Raw genomic sequence first — 20,111 nt, forward strand, 5'->3', positions numbered from 1 at the left:
TATTTAACAAGCACTTAATTAAGTTATTTAATTACATTGGTTGTTTCTTCCTACACCCCCTATAATTTTCTTTGTGGGCCTCCAAGAAATACAGAATAAACTTTATCTTTAAAAGTTATGTGAAAGATTTTTTTTTCCTTTCAAATTGAGCAATCCCCAAATCATTCTTTTGCAAAAAAAAAAAAAAAAAACTTTCGTACAATTTGAAAATATGTATAATTTAAATTGTATATCGTTTTACATGACTTTCAAATTGTATAATTTAAAAAGCTTTTATAATTTCTTAATTATGTAATTTAGAAGTCATCTTCTTTCATAAAAAAAAAATTATAAGTTGCACATTCTAAAAGTCTTTCATTTCTATAATATGTAATCCACAAAAAAATTGAATTACAATTTAATTTTATTTTTGGGTAAAAATAACTTCCAAATGGTACAATATAAAACACTCTTTTCCTTAAACTATGTGGTGCAGAAAGAAAGAGCCATTACATTTTACATGTACCAGCCCTGCTGCTTGGACGCAACAAGCCCATCGAGCCATATTTCAAAGCAAAGCTCATAATTAGTTTTATCAAACATTTTCAGTTCTTAAGTACTGTCTAATTGATTGTCTTCTTACATTGTTTTACAAACTGATTTCTCAAACAATTTCACTCAATCAATCTTTCATCCAAGAAATGTTTAAGGAAAAAAAAAACAGAAACAGTCAAGAAATGTCTTCTCAACCTCTTTTATGTTCTTCAAATATTCTGTTGAAGTGCTTTTTTTTTCAAGTGCTTGTTTCTATGACATAAAAGTCACTACCTGGACGTTTCACCAAGACGTTTGACGATACTATAACGATTCGAGACATTTTTTAAGATGAATGTCACTGCCTAACTTCATCAACGGGACATTTTTTGTCCCTTTCATGTTTTACGCACAGGAAAGCTTTGCGGTTAGAGTTTTAGCTAGAGTACAGACTCCATCCCAAAAATGTGCTTCAGAAAATCAGCCTCGTACATTGGTTTTCATTTTTAATGTATAAAAAATGCCTCATGTTTCTTTGCTTGGAAAATCACTTTTTCTTTCTATTTCGATTTACGTGGGATCCAAAGTCACTTGCAAACTTTAATTTGATTATGTTACTAATCAATTTAAGATCACCTGCATATGCTCCTCACTAAATAACTAGACATATCAGACACAACGTTGGGCCAAATATTTACAAATGGTCTAATAGTTAAGCTAGCAAAGTCTGGTAGACATAAAGATGATAGGACTAAATGTTTAGAAATCCTCTAACAATAGAGAACCTAACAAGCTCCATTAGAATAAATTTCGATTTCATTTTTAGCATTGTGTTGTCGTTCCTATAAGACCGATTTATAAGTTGAATATTATCACTCACTTCTATATTAAACTTAGTCATATCACTATTTAGTGCAGAATCTTCAACCTCCCACAAGAGATTGTCCAAATTCATGGAAGCCTAATTGAAAATCGCTCAATTCCTACTCTGCAAGAGCTAGGCTAATCAGCTCATAGCAGGGTGATCTCATCGAAAACTGTACACAGTATTAGCACACTTCTTGAATCTACTTCAGTGTTTCTATTGCTTCAGTGTTTTCCCAGACAATGGTCAGGACAAATACAGGGCCTAGATTTCAGGCACTTTTATGCTATAAAAGGCCTCTTATTTTCGGAAAAAACTAAGCACATAAGTGGCACTGTCAAATTTCAGGGCACTTCAACCAGTAAATTTTTTCTTGCATAGTCTACGTGTTAATGTCAGTGTCCCACGGTCTACATTGCGATACATGCACCACAAATACTGCTTGTCGAGCATGATCAGTGCTTAGTTGTTAAATGATAAGTTTCCTTCTACGTGCTTAGTATTTCGCCTCATTCTTAAATTTCTCCCGAAGATATAACTACAAAAGTTATTTCCATTCATCTTTCCGAGAGAGAGATGGAGAGAAAACTGACTCTCAACTGCTTCCTCCCCCCTCAAATACCACTTCTATAATGTTAAACTATAAATTACAATTATATCTCCAAGAAAAGAGAAGAATAAGAAGTTTGTCATTTCTACCAAATTTCTGTGTTATAATTTTAAACATCCAATAAAAGATGTAATCTAGAATGAAAATCTACAAATCCAAAATAGTAATAAAAAATCAGTATTTTTTTGCTGCACTGGCTAGTGACCACTCCCATAATATTCGAAGAAATGAGCAAGCCTCATGTCTTCAAACATTCATGAATGCAAGCGATCAAATTTTGCTTTCTTCGAGAAAGAGCAAAGACTGAAGATCTTCATAAAACGTCAAGAATCTGCAATGTTATAAGATATGTAATTATAAGACCATTGAAGAACCAAAAAGACGTTTATACAATAGTACTAAACTAACAAGACAGGAAGACCAATAGGAATGAGAAAAAACATAAGAGTGTTTCATCCAACAACATATAAGACAGAATTCCTTGCTCTGAAAAAAAAAAAAACTAATAGGTATGAATATACTTCAACAAATTCAGAGTGAGATGACTGTCATGTGAACTTCCCATAGTCAAACTCGAGCAGAAAGAGTTAGAAGGCAAACTTACTCGCATAGGCATCTCTTGCATGACAATATTGCTGCTCTCTTCGATACTTTTCAGAGTCACCACTTCCCCCCCAACCACCATATTAATAACAATCCCATCTGCACATTACTCGGGAATGTTAGCAGCAATGAAAAACTACAAACTATCACATACTTAGACAAAAGTTAAATACAGTTCCTTAAATCTTGTTTGTGTTGTTTTCAGTCAAAATTGAAAACTCGGCTCGATAATAAAGGTTTACACTAAAGGAATATGCAAAATTTCGAGATAAAACTTCAATTTTGAGAAGGAAATAGAAGAGATAGCATCTAAGGAACTGTATCTATGTTTTGGCCAATTTAAAAAAAAAAAAAAAAAAAAACTACAGAAGTAGTAGGCAATAAAAAAAGGACCGGATGTTAAACAAGCTGCCAATCGCCTAGCGTATGTCTCCTGCAGGAAACACAAAAATAATGAGGAAAATAAGAACAGACGATACACTCAGGGACACCAATTTCGCATACATAAACAACTAAACCTGCATTCTTCTGCTAGGAAACATGAAATATAAGAATGCAGATAGCGATGGTAAATATCAGCTGCAGTAAAATATGCAGAAGAGAGAGAGAGAGAGAGAGAAGAGAAAAACCTTCTTTGCCGGTAACTCGTAGTTAATGAGAAGATGAGCATTCAGGGGAAGTTCGCCAGAAGAAAGGAGAGGGAGGCAGGAGTCTGTTACAATGATCATATGAGACTTCTCGTCTTTCCCAATCTCATCCTCGCTTGGCGCTCCACCCTGATTCGACTGGTTCCACCGTGCTGTTACCTGTTGAAATTTCTCTAAAAGAAAAGCGCGTTCATCTTCAGCGAGATCACTGTACTGACACGCGGAAAAGGGAAACGGAGGAAACAAGAGCGAATTACGTAAATAAAATAGTGTAGCGCGTGGGAATTTTGAGGAAGTGAATGAGTTGGTGATTGGAAAATTCGAGAGAGACCAGAGCAGAGGAGGAAACAAAGGGGAGAGTGGAGAGAGAGGAGCAGAGAGAGTCGAGATCGTCGCGCGTGCTGCAACAGACCACGATTGGCAAGGATGGACGTCGAGCGACCAGATCCACGAGTTCGATTACCGTTTGCTGCGATATGTCGATCGTTTTAGATAATCAAAAAATCGAAACAAAAAGTGAAAATGAGTGAGTGAGAGAGAGAGAGTACCATTTTGAAGTTGAGCCTGTCAACGGCGAGGTAAAAATGACGCGGGTGGCTGAAAATAAAGGAGAGGGGAGAATGTTTATGAATCTTAAAAGGAACTTAAAGGGGAAACGAGGAAGGAGAATGGAAAGAAGAGTACCCGAACGGTCCGCCCTGAAACGGCGGAGACGAACCGTAAACGCTGTCCATCGCCAGGGTAGAGGAGAGGAGATGCTGCTTCACCGTGGACTCTCTTTCTCTTCCACGCTTTTAGTATTTTTTTTTATATATAAATATGTTTTTCCAATTTAGCTATAAATAAATTTAGATTTTTTAAACTAATTCTTTTAATTTCATTTATATTTTAAACGTGTCATTTGAGTGTAATTGTTTACATGTTTGTTATGTTTTTCTTTAATGTTATTTTATAATCCACTTTAATGTTAAATACTATGATATGCATTTGAAAGGTTAAATATGAAAACATAACTATGTAAATTCAAAATTCATTTTACCAAATATATTTGAAATATTATACAGTTAAATAGAAATGTGTAACAACTCAACTCAAATAATATCATTTATAAACTAATATCTAAATAGAAATATGTAAAACGTATAAACAATTCAACTTAATATTATTTCAAAATATATTTAAAATATTAAATAAATTTAATAAAATTTGGTTGAAAAATCTAAATTTACATGTTTATAAAGATCTAACTTCAAATAAAGTTTTCAAAAATTACTAATTCCAAATTTTAAAAATTTGAGGAAAAAACATATTTAACTTTTGTTATTTTATTTTTTGATTTTTAAAAATGTCTTCACAGCTTTCATTTTTATTGTATGTTTCTTTTCTTTGAATTTTTTTTTAACGTAAAATAAATATGTTAATTCTAACAATTAAGTTTTCGGAATGTTAAAATTGGAATTATAGTATACACGTGGCTTGGAATTTGACGACAACCTTAAGTTTGTAAAGAGGGTGAACAAAATTCACTACTTATGCCAAAGTCCAACATGACTTATTATTTGGTACAACCTTTCTCTCACAAAATCAACGTGTTTAATTTTAGGAAGGGAATCCTATTATTTTTTACTTATCTTCATCTTAATCCGTATCTCAATGTTCACACGTTCACATACGTCGGTGTCTTGTACCTTTTCATCACATTACCAACATTAAATTCGTGAACAATGTTTAGTTTTTCGATAGTTTCATTTCACCAAGTGAAGTGAAAGTAACAAGCCAAACAGTGATGCCATCTTATTCATAAACAATCATCATCTATAAGCAATTACACTTTGGGAACACACTTGTAAATAACAATACCATTATTACCTTTCACCTTTTTTTCGATATTGTGTCTTCAGGAATGAAGACCTTGACATTCTCTAAATATAATTAAATATTTTAAAAATTATAATATATTAATTGTATTTATTTTTTTATGGTATCTTGTTATATTTTATTTTAATATAATTATATATAACATCTATAAGTACATTTAATTTTAATATCTTTCGAATAGAAAAAATATGAGAACTGCCTCTGTGTAGAATTAATTCTTTTTAGCAAGATTCAATTTAGTTGCTTTTTCTTTTTTGTATTTTGGCCACGTTTAATATAATTTTTTTAATTAAAGTACTGTTTTAGATGAAGTTATAAAATTAAAAAACTAAAGTGAATCTCATTAAGAAATAAAAAGATTAATTTTAATTTAAAAATAATATGAAGGATAAGACAATATAGTTTAAACCGTTAACTTTTAACTTCAATATGCTATATGTGTGTGCAATGCACTTAAAAGCGTGAACATCATATCACAATAATAAATAATAGTAATAATTAAAGAAAAAGAATCATAAATATCATTTCTGTGAAAAATTGAAAATATATTGACATAAATTGAGCAACAAATTAAAGAGTAAATAGAAATATTGGTGAGATATTGTTAAATTAAAATTTGAAAATAAGAGATCTTCATTTTGGTCTCTGAATGTATACCAAGTTTTGAAATTATATTCTATTGTTAAATTCCATCGGTCTTTTTTACTCAAACATATAAATCAAGGATTATTTTTGTTATAAAGCTATGATATTAACAGCCAATTTAAACTGTGTATACATTTTAAAAAATGAATTTTTTTTTTTACTATTTCAAAGACTAAATCAGCAAAATTTCTAAGATTTAAGAATTAAATTATTCATTATTCTAAATTAAACTATCTTAGTAAAAGTATAAATCAATTAAGCTAGATCCATCTATGACGTTGATTTTTTGATTAATCAAAAATAAATTAATCAAAATGAAAATTGATTTATTAAAAGCCACAGTATTAAATTGCTATCTCTCCTATTAATCATTATTACAAGAAATACTGTTTTGAAAACTTTAATTCAAACATAATCGTTAACATCAACCAAGCTACAGAATGCCTTACATAAAAAACCCATATATGGTTTCCAATCATACAAGGATTGACCTAGGTATATACATCATTAAATTTAAAATTAAATTAAAATAATAACATAACCTAGACACGTGGAGGGAGCAGAGCAGAGGCTACCGCATTTGGTCTCTTTACCCAAACATAATTATCGCTTAGCCTTTTACTTTTTCATTATCCTATTCCTTCCTTAATTTCCTAACAGGAAAAATCAAATTCTTCTTTGTTCATCGGTTGGTCAGTTGCAAACCTTATTGCTCGTCATGATGAGATTTAGAGGTTCAAAGTCAACAACGGGCTTGGACTCCTTCAGGCGAGGCCCACCGAAGCCCATTTGGTCTTCGCGCGCTCTCTTGTGGTTGTTGTGTCTTTTGTCTGCTAGTGTATCCTCTTTCAACCAGACACCAAACAGTTTCAAACACTCCCCACCACCTTCTTCACCTACCGCCTTCTCAGATCCGCAACTTCCTTGCCGCATGATGCGATCTATTTGATCAGGGCCCACCATCAGACGGTTCTTCAGAAAACCCACGAGCTCATCGCACTGCTTCCTCGCACGTGCCAGCTCGCAACTCAGCGTTTCGTTATCCTTCTTCAGTTTCTGGTTCTCGCTCGATAACTCATGAGGAGCTGTTGTGTTTGTTTCCACCAACCCCGTGTTCTTCCAACCGGAGGAAGAGGACGAGGTAGAGGTGGACCCAGCGTCATCTCCACCGCCGGAGTTTAACGGAGAGTTACCACCCCCGCTGGATTTTCCGGCCTCCGGTGGCAGCGCTGGCAATTGCGGCACGGTCTTGCGGCGTTTAATGTCGCAGAGAAGCTCCTTGTGCCCTCGCCTGAAATGTTCATTTGCGAATTCCCATTTATCTGGCACAATCTTTCGGAATCCCTGCAATCTCAAAACGCCGATTTGTTATTATTATTTGTAATGATTGGCTGTTAATCATATTAATAATAATAATAATAATAATAATGATTAATAGTAATCATATTTGTTAATTGATGTTTTCATTTCTCTTTTTCCCGAAATAATTATACATTTCAAGCTCATTAAATTTGCTCATCCCTATCATATATCGTAAAAAATATACCATACTTAGATATCAATTTAACTTAAGATTTTTTTGCAGGCCAAATGTTGGACTCCAAATGTTTTCGAATATACGTAGCAATTAGTAAGAACTATTACAGAAAAAGGCAGAGTAATTGGTGGAAGTAAATGTAACGAGAGAAAGAAAGAAGAAGAAACATACGTAGGTGTTGAGCTGGCGAACAAAACTGGAGAAGTTATTGTGCTTGAAACATTTAGGAAGCAAATCCTTGGCAAATTCCGCTTGTTTCCACACAACAAACGTGTTCCCACTGTCACTCCACGATATCACCTCGTTCGTCCCTGGATCATCCACCAACTCATACGTCTTCGTCAAAAACGGTGCCGGCACAGATCGTTGCGACATGATTTCACCCTCACAAATCTCTTCTTATTACAATTATTCTAAATAAAAAAAGCAAGAGAGAACTTAGGAGGAAGAACTAAAAAGGAGGAGAGCTGTCAAAAACTCCCAATCCCAGCAATAAAAGCCAGAAAGGAAAAAGCGAGAGTGAAGCAAATTCTTGGAAGGTTTTCTGGAATGATCAGAATCCATGAGTCAAAATCTCCAAATCAATTACCATAATTTCACGACACAAAAGGATAAAGTACCGTGAATACTTATACTTTTGTTATTCTCCTCCTCGAGGATTCTAGGACGAGACGGACTCTTATATAATACGGAACCAAACATATTCCAACCCAAAGTGACGTGTGGGTTCTAGAATTTTTGAGAAACTTACACATATAAAAAAAAATGGCAATGTTTATTTTGGACCAAACCAAAACTCAATCCACACGTACGCAATATACAGGGCACTTTGCTTTACACAACAGTGAATTGGATAAGGAGGCAATAGAAGAGAAGCATTGCACACACGCTTTTCACAAGGGTTTTCTCTCGTGCAAATTGCGTTTTCACTTCATACATTTTCTAAACCGAACTTTCGAATACGCTTCCCTGCTTGAAAACTTTTCCATTTTAGTTTTTGCTTATTATGACATAAAATATATTGTTTTGATAGAAGGACGCGTGCGCTTGTAAGTATTTGTAAAAGTTGCGAAATAAATTAATTTAAAAAATATTATATTTTATAAGGTTAATTTTAATTTATCGGAAGGGGAAAGAGCAAGTGGGTAAGAGGGCTTTTTCTCTGCCCTCACCTAACTCTGCATTCATCGTTATTGATATTTTAATTATTATTATTACTAATGTTGTTATGATTAACTATGTACGTGTCTTGTCATGTTTCATCAATTGGTCGCCCCATCCACTTTGTCCAATTTTTTTTAATTTTTTTTGTGTTAGACCTTTTCTGCCTGTTATGACCGCCCAACAAATATATAAAGAAATATTGACAATGGAAGAAAAAGAAGACTAATGCGATACAAACACACATATGCCTTTTATTTGTCCTCTTACTTGATTTGGACTTTTATGTTCTTTCCTCACAAATTCCTCCGATGTAGTTTTCACACTAAATTATTAACACCACATTTTAAACTATGTACTTCGTGCTACTCTTTCATTTCTTTTTCACTGAAATTAATTACGCTTGGATTTTTGTCTCTTCAAGCAACTCCACTTAAGGACAATTAATACATGAATGCCTAGGTTAACTAATCTCATTTATCAGTCTTATTCAAATCACTTAGGTTTCAAAATAATAAAGATATATACCTTATTAGGAGTTAATTAGTCTAGGTTAATGATGTATTTGACTCTGACAAAACACCTTTCTTAGATGATACGCTTGTTTCTAAACTGTGTGGATAATGATGTTTCAGGACACTGTGTTTGTATCTTTAGAGAGAAAAATAGTCATATTCTTTCGTTAATAACTTTTTCCACTTAATTTTTTTTCCTAATTTGCTAGTTAATTAAACTTATGAAAATATTATTATACATGTATATTAGGATGTGTTTGATAAAATGACCATCCCTTTTATATACCTTTTAAAGAAAATATATAAAATATATTCATGATTATTCATTAAAAAAGTTATGTTTGATTACATTATATGAATAATGAAACTTTAATATCAGATGTTTCATTCAATTTACTCATTGTCCACTACTCAATTTACGACTAACATAAGTTCTCACTCGATTATAAATGTTAATAATTGATGCCATATACTATGTACTAAGATTTTTTTTTTCTTTTCAAAAAGGTTCTTATATTATGTTTCAAAAAATATATTAAATCATAATCGTTTAACTTGTCATATTTTATTTTTAAGGCAACAATAATTAATAACAAATTAAGAACAATTTGATTTTGAATTATTGGAATGTAAGAAAAAAAAAATATGCCGTCACTATCTTAAAAAAATTCTCAGCTTTGACATTTCAAGGTTTGTTTCATATTTGAATTCACACATTTGTGAATTCAAAATTGTCAATCTCTTGTATATTATTATTAAGTAAGTCCAGATGATAAAAATTCATGAAATATCTTTATTTTTTAATAATTAAAAATAAGATAAAAAAAATGATAATAATGTGTTCAATTGCACATACAGTAATTTATAACATTTAAAATAGCAATAAATAGTTACATAGAAAACAAAACAAAAAATAAAAAACAAGTAATTCTTTTAAAAATTGAAGAACACAATATCTTGAAAATAATACAAAAGATGGAATATTACTTTAAAGCTAAAAGAAATATAATTTTCATGAAAACAACAAATAGCATTTTTTTTAAATGATTATCTTAAAATTAAATTATTATATTACTTATATTTTTAATTATTAAATTAAATGTATTTAATTATTAAAACAATATTCAATCAATTTCTAATTAAAATTATAAAAATTCATAAACACAACTTATCATAAAATGGAAATATAAAATTCGTCCAAAATTGAATACTTAATTTGTCCAATCAGTTACTTCAATTGAAAACTAACTAACTCATGATTATGAATTAAATTAAAATATCATTTAGTTGAATTCATATTTAATAATTCAATTAATTTATGATTTAAATTCTAGAAAAAACATAAACACAACTTAATACCATAAAATGTAAATGTAAAATTTAAAGAAAAATGAAGAATTCATCAATTAAAGCAAAACTCAATTATTGTATAATCATAATTCTATGGATTGAACCTTAAAACTTATTTATTCATCCTTGAAGAACAACTGATCCAAAAAGAAAAACATATATGAAAAATAAAATTTTGAAAGTTAAAGATGATTTTTTTAACAATGAAAAAATTAAAAAATTAATTAAGTGTTCTAAATTAGAGAGTTCAATAAATACTATGCATAAAGATCTTGTTAAAGTAAGAATATGTCTAAATATAAGCTCTAATTATAGGTCCTTAAACTCAATTATAGAAAGTCAAAACCAAAAGTAAAATGTTAAACCCGCAAAAACTCATACACAAAAATACAATTTTATTTAAATTTTAAAAAATGATTACAAAGAAAAAAAAAATCATGTACTTATTTCAAAAATTCAAAAAATAAAATTTCAAATGCAAGTGAACAGTTTAAAGTAACGAGGACGCAAATATCATACTAACTAAAAATATAAAAATTCATATAATTACGTACATTGATTTCAATTTATTATAATTAACTCAGTTTATTACAATTGAGATGAAATTATTCAACAATTAAAATTAAAAATATAGGAAAAGATATTTTGGATATAAGATAAAACTATAAATATATATATATATATATATATATATATATAGAGAAAATACGTGTTCTCAATATTAATTAAAGAAATATATGGAATTTTCTAATCTTCTAATTCAATGTAGAAAGATACATAGAGAAAATATAGTTCAATGTAGCAAAATAGTTAAAAGGAAAAAACAATTTGACTGGAGTCAAATTACTTTGATGCATGCCCAACATAGGAATGTATTTGATAAATGAATATTCTACAATTTCATTGTAGTTGGCAGCACCACCAAACGAATTACGATACACGAATTACGATACACACCTTTTGCGTGAAAAATGTGAGTCAAACTTTAGGAATAAATAATCATCAAAATTCCTTCGCATTAAATAAAGGGTATGACTTTCCGACCACTGCTTTACCGTAACATATTTGACTCTTTCTATTACAGTTAAAGTTTAATAATAATTTATCAAAATACATAATATCATTTTCATTTTCACCTATTATATTTTTATTTAACAATATACTGTGTCAAGTAAAAGAAAAAAAAAAAGACGAGGAGCCATGTTTGAAAGGTAAAAGTACAGTTACAATAGATATGATATGACTCACTACCATATTAATATGTAATTTTTTTAATTTTAAAAATTAATATAAATATTAATCTTAATTTATATATATATATAATAAATTTAATTTATTAAAAATAAAGCTGCGATACAGAAAATTAATAATAAATATTTTTGAACGTGCACATGCAATATACAAAATACATATATATTCTATGAGATTAAAATTTACAAAATTTAACGGTAAGTTATCTCACACATTAATACTCTAAACGTGTGTGGAGTTGTTTCTACAAAAGCATTGTTACCTGAAAAAGAGAACTAAAACAACTTAAACAATAATTGAGAACTTTAAATTAAAGCTGAGTTAGAACCAAACTAAAAAATATAAATCCATGATAATCACTACATATATTTGTTTTTAAGTTAGAACAATCTGAATTACATAAACTCAATCAAGTAGTTAAATTTGACAAAGTTTTGAGTTGTTCAAATAAATATAACAATTCAAATATATTAGAGAATTTTTTTAAAGTGTTTCAATATGGATCGGTTTGCTTAAGTGTCTACAATTCCAAGATAATTTATCGTGTAAAACTTATTTTTCTTGTTCATTCAATTTTTAAGGTCTCATGTTCACCTATAACCACTTGGATGATATTGCGGTACTTCTAAACTAAAGTCAATAGGTGACTCATGAAAAGGGTATTAAGGGTTGTAATGCATGTGTTTTTGCAACCATACCTTAAACCTTTATTTTTTAAAACCTTTATTTTTAGTTTGTGTTATAGGTTTCTACCTTTTTGTTGGTCTAATCATGACTCAATCATACCTTAATCAACATTAGTTGGTTGATTCGTGATTAATCTGATCTTTATTCTACAACAAGTAGGCTAGAATGATTGGTCAAGTTGGTCAGCTAAGAATGATCGATTCGAAAGTGATCGTCAAAGGATGATCGGTCCTAGAGTATGTACCATACACAAAGTAACTTGTATATAATCAGTAGCGGACCTTTGTGGTAGCAGGGAGGGGCCATGGCACCCCCAAAAATTTGATTTTTTTTTTAAAATTTTAGGTATTTTAAATTTTTTTATATTATAGATATTAGATAATATATTATAAATTAATGATGATTAAATTAAATATTTTATTTCTTTTATAAATATAATAATTAATGTTAATAAATAATAAAATATAAAATTAAACATAATAAAGAATAAAGAATACAAAGATTTATCAAGATGTTTTTATTATTATTTTTCATTATGGTTTGACCTTCTTATAAATCGTTTTCATTTCTTATTCTTAAATTTTTTTCTTTTGCTTTTGAAGAGAAAAATATTTATTTTTTTGCTCTTATTTCTCTTTGTTCTCTTTCATTCACGAGGAGGAAAAGAATTAGGTAATTTTGTTATCTTACTTGATAGTGAAATATTAGTTTAATAAATTATTTAATAAGTCTCTTTTATATTAATTTTTATTTTATGAACATAGAAGTAAAAGTATCTTATTGTGTGTTTTTTTTTATAACCGGATACTGTGGTTCATTATATGACTTGAGTTTCTCACAAATCGTTCTCATCTCCCATTCTCACCTATTTTCTTTTGTTTCTTAAAGAGAAAAAGATCTACTATTTTTGCTCTCATATATAAGTTGTTGTCTTCCATTCTCGAAAAAATAAAGAAGAAAGTAATTCTCTCGTATCACATGATAGTGAAATATTAGTTTAATAATTGTATATTAATTTATTTAATGAGTTTGTATATTAATTTTTTATTTTATGAACATAAAAGAAAAAATATTGTACTGTGTGTTTTTTATAACTGGATCTTAAGTGTGGTTTGATTATCATCGAATTTTCTTTTGATATTTACGTCTCTCAGTTTTTTATTAGATTATGAAAATTTATTTTTTAGTATTTTTTTTTAAATAGGTATACAAATTCAAGTCTTCCATATATTTATTTGTAATCTTTTTTTTTTAGTTATCGTTATACTAAATTATGTATTTATTTTTATTATATTAGTGACAATAATTAAATGTATAAATTTTGAACGTATTATTTTGGCTCCCCCAACAATATTGATCAAGATCCGCTACTGTATATAATATCATATCGCTTGTAACTAATGGTCATATATATGTTACATTGAGATATTTTATCTCAAAAAATATTAATATAAAAGTATATGGTTGAGATATCTTATGTTATATACATTAGGATTCATAAATAAATATATGAAATCATTTTAACTTTGTTTTTATAGACTTACATACCAAAAGAGTATAGAGAGGTTTAACATAAAAAGAAAAAAATATATTCATCTAGTATAACTAAAATAGTGATAAATTGCACTTGAGTCAATTTCCAAAAAAAAAAAAAACTTTAAAGAGAAACATAATAAAATCAAATATTTTGACAATGGATAATTTTATGTATGTTCAAATTTACATTAAACCTAACATTGTATTTGTAACTGGACGTTCAGATGTCAATTAATCTAAGTGTCAACTATTACAAAAATGTAAATAAATTAATAACGTATCTTTAAATAGCAAAGAATGACATGCTTACATATACACAAATTAGTGATTTCAAGGTAATACTTCAAACTTTGTTGTTTGTGTTGATACAAAAATTAAAATCAACATCTAGTTAATATTTTATGCTAGATAATGGAGTTATATATCTCGTAGTAGGTTAAAAAAAAATTGACTATTGCTTCATTGTAGATAAAAAGTTATTTTCTTGTTTTGATGCTATCTTGTATAATTTAAGAGTTTTATATTTGGACAATTCTACTGGCCAATAAAAATATAGTGTGATAACTTTACAATGTATTTTTGACTAAAGAAAGAAAATGAGAATTGAACATGTAAGTGGTGAGTTGATGATTTAGTTCATTTAATTAAAGGCGTGTTACTAAAAAAATGTAAGGATGATACAATACCTAATATGTAAGAATGAAAATTGTCTTAAAAAATGTAACATTTATTATAAATTATTTGGTTAGATATATTTTTAGTTTCAAAATTTGAACTCAAAGTTATAATTTGTCTTTATCTAAAACTTTGATACATTTTTGTTTCTAAACTTGAGTGAATATAATTCTATTAACACAATATTGTTAATTTTTGTTTACGTGTTAACCTGTCTTTCTTTCGAACTAAACTAACATTTGAGTCAAAATATATCAAATGATCTAAACAACTCTAATGTTGCTTGATATGTTAACAAAATTTACCACAATTTGGTTATAAATTTATTTTTTAAAGTTTAAAAAGCAAATTATATCAAAATTTCAAATAGGACAAAATATAATTTTTATATTCTATCCTTGCAACCATGATATTTTTTTAATTTTCATTCAACTCATCATCAATTTAACATGAGATATGGAGACAATTCCGCATGTTTGCACTATAAGATGGTTAGAGTTTTATATGACATGGTTTATTGTTGATAAATCAAAGGACATGTTTCTTCCAAGGTTCTTAGCTTATGGGTAATATTCTTCTACCTTTCATTGGGAGTTGAGGCTAAACTGTGATGACTCTGTTAACCAGCTGCAAAAAGAAAATATTGTATTGGGTGTTTATGGGGACCATTCTGGTGGTGTCATTTCTTGTTCTACAACTGATCCTGACTTCTTCTGTTACTTTTGCAGAGTTTTGGATCTTGTATTTAAATTGATCGGAGCAAAGGTTTTGGAGTTTTCACTCTTGAATTCGATTTTCACGTGGTGAGCAGAGGTATCCACCACAAGTGCAAGCATCCGCTGAATCCGACCAGGTTATATGTATCCGGATGAGTCGAGTCGAGTCTTAGTGTATTGATTTGAAAGTCATAACAGACTTAGGTGGCTTAGGTGTTGTATATTTATTGGACTGTGAAAGTATACATGATTGCATGAAGAAAATCTTTTTGGCTCTAGCTTACCCTTTGCTTGTTTGATTGCTTGTTCTTCTACTTTTGCGATGATGATCAATTTATTGATGGGAGCAGATACGAGAGGAAATCGTGGTCAACAGGGGAGAGATGAATCCGCTGCATAGTCTTCCTGGACTGGACTTCTTGTGCTGATTGGACTTTTCTTTTAGGGCAATGGCTTGCCCATGTATTGTTTGGCCTTTGGGCTTATTTTTTTGAAAACTTTTTCGTTATTTCTCTATATTTTATTTTGGCATCATGGTGTGCCTTGGTTACTGTATGAAGTTGTGATTGTACTCCAGGACTGCTTAGCTTAACATATTATTCTACGTGACATCTCCTTTTAATTTGATTTATTAATTAAATGGTACGTTACACATAAAATTAAAAACAACTAAACATAACCTGTCGTCATTTAAAAATAATTCATAATCAAATAATATTACAAACATAATTATTCTTATGTTCAAATTATTTAATATAATTATCTATAAACAATATTTTAATTAAATAATATTTTTCTTAAATTTGAATATTATTGAATATATGAACAAATAAGAACACTAATAAATACCATATAAAAATTGGAGAAACTACATAATGCAATGCAATTTGACTCACATGTATAATAAAATACTGTACTGTGCAAAGAACAATTTTATGCTTATTTTATTTTAAATTTTAAACTATGTAAAATAATTATTTTCGTGACTAAGTTATTATATATATGAACACTACAGACACATGTTGAATGTTATAATACTCCTTCTCGAACCATCCCTCTTAAATTTTGTTTTAAATTTTGTAATTAAATAAGTTGATATAATTTAGACTCTAACTATAATCTAAAGTTGACCTCTTAAATTTTGTAATTAAATAAGTTGATATAATTTAGACTCTAACTATAATCTAAAGTTGACCGCATCATACTTCGATGTATTGAGGGATACAATATGTAAAATATCTTGATTAAGATCAAGATATATAAAATCAAGTTTTTAAAATAATCATGCATTTAAGAAATAAAAAAAAAATTGTTCACTAAAAAAACCCATAAAATTAAATTACTTGACATTAAGTACAAGAGGTGTGAAATAATACTAACGTTAAATTACATTTTGTTTATTTTTATAATATTTAATCCACAATTTTATTTTTAATTATAAAATTTATTTATTTTTAGTGATAAAATTTATTTATTTTTATAGAAAAAATAGAATTGAAATGAACCTCATTTATTCCTTACTAACTAAATAAATTATTAAGTCATTTGAGTGGTCTGAGTAACAAGGTTTATATATTATATCAAAAGTCAATATTAAAGGAGAATATTTACTTAAAGCAAAAAGAAGTAGAAATAATTGGATAAAGAAGTTAAATGATGGGGTACACACTAACTTACTATATTCTTATCATAAATAAAATAGAATATAACAATGGTCGATTAAGATTGAAAATTAATTAAGTGAATTATGTAAACGACAACTTCAGAGAATAAAAAAATAATAACAAATAATTTAAGTTTGTATTAAGAATGACATATTTGAAAGTTCTGTTTTCGAGTCATAGGCATCTTGTCAAACTTTATATACATATTATAAATCAGGTGTTAGGAATGACAAAAGAAAGAAACAAGGTGAAATTGTTATTTTAAAAATTCAGATTAAAAATATTAAAGTGATAAATTAAAATATTATTATCCTTACATTATTAAGTTTAAGGTACACCGTATTACTGCAGGTGTCAATAATTTCGGTTCAAAATATAACTAATTACAAAACTAAAAACTCTGTACACAGAAACACGAGAAAAATAGGTATATCACTGAACAGTCATGTAACTTATACATGCAGAATTATAAACTATGGTTTGTTGAGAAAGGACAATATATTGCAATATGTTTTAGCTCAACGTTCTGTTCTGCTAAAACTCCAAGCTCTGCTAAAACTTCCATGGATTCGTAGTTTCTTTCCCGATTTGTTCATATGTTCCGTGCAAATGACTCATAACGTTTTCTAGCTACACTCAATTGTGTTTGTTATATCCAGATTACATAGTCAGATATATCCAGATTATATAGTCAGATATTCCCTACCTCTCAAGATTATAAATTTACTCTCATTTCAATGTATTTTCTTTTAACCACACCATTTTTTATATCTACTATTATCTTTTTCACTTTTCTTATCTCTCTATTACTATCATCCAAATTCACCTCAAATGAGTGCAGGCCGAACATTAGCCTTCATCCTAACCTTCAATTTTTTCATGGATGGCACAGTTCTCGTGACATAGGTGTTCAACACATAACCGGTCACTGCAATTTCTTTGATGTTAGTCGGAATGGATTGACTTGACGGCAGTCTCCGCGTAAAAAAAGTCAACACTGGAGACTTTCCATTCCATTGCCACTCTGTCTCTGGAAAATGGGTGGAAAATAAGTGATGACAGAGGGAAGCTAGCTAAAAGTACAAAAGGTAAGAAACACAAAGTAGTCATGCCAGCAGCGCAATATTCTCAGACCCAGACGAACAGGAGAATGTTGAAATTTGAAGCTTCCCTGTCTTACCTTTCACGAAAGACATAAGTTGAATCGTACTGCTACCAGGTCCATGTTAGAAAGCAAGCTCTATCCCTCGTTCAAGTTATATTCTTCGCTTCTCCAACCAAGCTACCAGGCAAATCCAAGAGGAAAGAGAAACTACAGATACCAAAGTTGAGCAGAGTAGAGCAGAGCAGCACACACAGTACTGGATTCAAATGCACTAGTAGAACCAACACCTTTTCACTTTTCTTTTCACACACTCACCACAAACACAAAAACAAAGACAAAACTAAATGTACGTACTTCTACCACATCACATAGACAATACTATAATAGATCTAACTTAGTAGTCATCACATATTCCACAAGTACATCACAAAACAAGGCTCTGCCGACACCCCACATGTATTACTAACTACCTACTTTGCTTCCCTCACAATCGGGTGGTTAAACAGGGTCCGCCATCGCTTCAGTTCGGTGAGAAATAGTTGTCATTTATATCAATCACAGTTTCTATTGTAATGATTTAGGTTTCACAACCCTGCTTCGGTTCCGGATCAAGGATCATCATCGCATCATATAATCCATTCAGCTAGAACTTTGACGCACCGCACAACCAACAACCTGAGCCCACTGCTTCAGCCTCGTCTTCACCGTCTGAGGGTTATCACCTTCATAATTTATTCACATCAAACAAAGCAATGATTCAGCAAACAAAGATATGGTCATATCTTAATCCACTTCAATCACACTCAACGCATATTAAACAAGACCGAGATTTAAATGTCCTTATCTATATTTCTCAAAAAAATTGATAACCTAAATTATTGGATGCAAACTTTTTATAATTGTGACACATGTGAGAGATTTTTATGGAAAACAGATAATAGATCAGATAACTGTTAAGTACCTGTGGTGAAGATGGTAGAGTGGGGACTGCCGTGGGGAGAAGGAGTGCCTTCGCAGTCAGATGCAACGGAGGAAGACGGTGTGGTCTTGGGGACAAGGGATTCGTTGTAGTGTTTGTTGACGGCGTAGTAGAGACCTAGAGCTGGTAGGGTATCGGAGAGGCGGTGATCAAGCTCAACCTCAGGGGAGGATTCGAATCCGAAGCCCAATTCGATGCAGGCTTTGAGTTCGTCCACATCCTCGTCTGTGACGCTCTTGCTGCGGCGGTTCTTCCAGTTTCCCTTGCGGCGGAGCCAGGCCTCGTCACGGTAGACATCCGGCGACCATGATCGCTGCTTGAAGAGCGGCGGCGCAGACTGCAGGAGCGGTGGACGCTGGAGCAGGAAGGGTGGCGGCTGCGCGTGGACATCCGATTCCGACATGGGCGTGGAAAACATGCACAGCCCCTTAGAGTTGGGGTTGTGCGGAGGTCGAGGGACCTCGCACGATGAGTTAGAGAACGCTATGGCGTTGTTAGGTTTCTCTCTTTCGGCGCTTTTGAATGCGAAGGGACACCACAGGCTTTATTCTTAGCTGCTTGGATCAAACCCACACCTCTGTCCTCTCTCATTGGTCCACGTCATATATTTTCTTTTTTAATCTTATGTCTTATTTTCTTGCATGACGTACAAATATTTTCATTCTACCATATTTTATATGTCCAACTAATACATTGGCAGAGAATAATCAAATATTATAATAATATAATAATGCCTTGTTGACTAAGGAAATAATAAGCTCCAGGTACTCACATTAATTGATGCTTATTTCGAGATTAACTATACGTTAAGTTAGGTATAATACTCAATTATCTTTAAATTATACTTAAGAGCTTCAATTTTACGATATATGGATGTTGTTATTTGCATTATGCATTATTGATGGAATCCTTTACCTTAAAAGCAATCTCTGGCTATGACGTGTTGGGAACTTGGGATCCAGAAAATTTTCTTGTTAACCATGCATGTTTCCATTATTGTAATAATAATAAGTTAAAAGAAATTATATTTTATAGTTTCATTCGCATAGTATGAATGCGTGGTCCACTAGTAAGATTACATCGATTAAACTATATACATGCGCCATTTTACTTTGTCAATTCCAACCACAAAGACGCCACAACTTACTCATGTAAACATTCAATTTGGCTCTTT

General features: G+C 30.4%; 3 protein-coding genes across 4 annotated transcripts; all 3 read right to left on the bottom strand.

The window, feature by feature from the left end:
- Window positions 1-1,981: 1,981 nt before the first annotated feature.
- Window positions 1,982-4,054, bottom strand: LOC114169837 (ATP-dependent RNA helicase eIF4A). The gene is made up of 7 exons (XM_028055165.1): window positions 3,923-4,054; window positions 3,787-3,835; window positions 3,570-3,707; window positions 3,221-3,451; window positions 2,985-3,024; window positions 2,593-2,690; window positions 1,982-2,319 (listed from the first exon to the last, which is right to left on the bottom strand). Exons 1-7 carry the CDS (start codon window positions 3,970-3,972, stop codon window positions 2,302-2,304), a joined length of 624 nt encoding a protein of 207 aa, XP_027910966.1. The 5' UTR covers window positions 3,973-4,054; the 3' UTR covers window positions 1,982-2,301.
- Window positions 4,055-6,150: 2,096 nt separating this feature from the next.
- LOC114174279 (heat stress transcription factor B-1) lies at window positions 6,151-7,988 on the bottom strand. Its single transcript, XM_028059093.1, has 2 exons — window positions 7,470-7,988; window positions 6,151-7,105 (listed from the first exon to the last, which is right to left on the bottom strand). Exons 1-2 carry the CDS (start codon window positions 7,671-7,673, stop codon window positions 6,455-6,457), a joined length of 855 nt encoding a protein of 284 aa, XP_027914894.1. The 5' UTR covers window positions 7,674-7,988; the 3' UTR covers window positions 6,151-6,454.
- A 9,279-nt stretch (window positions 7,989-17,267) lies between these two features.
- Window positions 17,268-19,473, bottom strand: LOC114173522. 2 transcript variants are annotated; one of them, XR_003602512.1, is made up of 3 exons: window positions 18,920-19,473; window positions 18,034-18,680; window positions 17,268-17,883 (listed from the first exon to the last, which is right to left on the bottom strand). XR_003602512.1 is itself a non-coding variant. In XM_028057979.1 (2 exons), exons 1-2 carry the CDS (start codon window positions 19,353-19,355, stop codon window positions 18,598-18,600), a joined length of 519 nt encoding a protein of 172 aa, XP_027913780.1. In that variant the 5' UTR covers window positions 19,356-19,473; the 3' UTR covers window positions 17,268-18,597. The 2 variants fall into 2 exon arrangements, 1 of the variants encoding a protein (XP_027913780.1); XM_028057979.1 differs by having other exon boundaries at window positions 17,268-18,680.
- Between the last annotated feature and the right edge of the window lie 638 nt (window positions 19,474-20,111).

The sequence above is a fragment of the Vigna unguiculata genome, chromosome 2 (assembly GCF_004118075.2).
Source record: "Vigna unguiculata cultivar IT97K-499-35 chromosome 2, ASM411807v1, whole genome shotgun sequence".
Taxonomy (NCBI): Eukaryota; Viridiplantae; Streptophyta; class Magnoliopsida; order Fabales; family Fabaceae; genus Vigna; species Vigna unguiculata.

Bases quoted from the DNA above. Each gene is read 5' to 3' on its own strand.
- LOC114174279 (XM_028059093.1), bottom strand. From the start codon at position 7,673: ATGTCGCAACGATCTGTGCCGGCACCGTTTTTGACGAAGACGTATGAG. The intron at 7,106-7,469 runs GTATGTTTCTTC...TTGAGATTGCAG, and splicing joins TTCGCCAGCTCAACACCTAC to GGATTCCGAAAGATTGTGCC.
- LOC114169837 (XM_028055165.1), bottom strand. From the start codon at position 3,972: ATGGACAGCGTTTACGGTTCGTCTCCGCCGTTTCAGGGCGGACCGTTC. The intron at 3,708-3,786 runs GTACTCTCTCTC...GACATATCGCAG, and splicing joins ACAGGCTCAACTTCAAAATG to CAAACGGTAATCGAACTCGT. The intron at 3,025-3,220 runs GTTTTTCTCTTC...TGTTTCCTGCAG, and splicing joins ACGAGTTACCGGCAAAGAAG to GAGACATACGCTAGGCGATT.
- LOC114173522 (XM_028057979.1), bottom strand. From the start codon at position 19,355: ATGTTTTCCACGCCCATGTCGGAATCGGATGTCCACGCGCAGCCGCCA. The intron at 18,681-18,919 runs GTACTTAACAGT...TAAATTATGAAG, and splicing joins CTCTACCATCTTCACCACAG to GTGATAACCCTCAGACGGTG.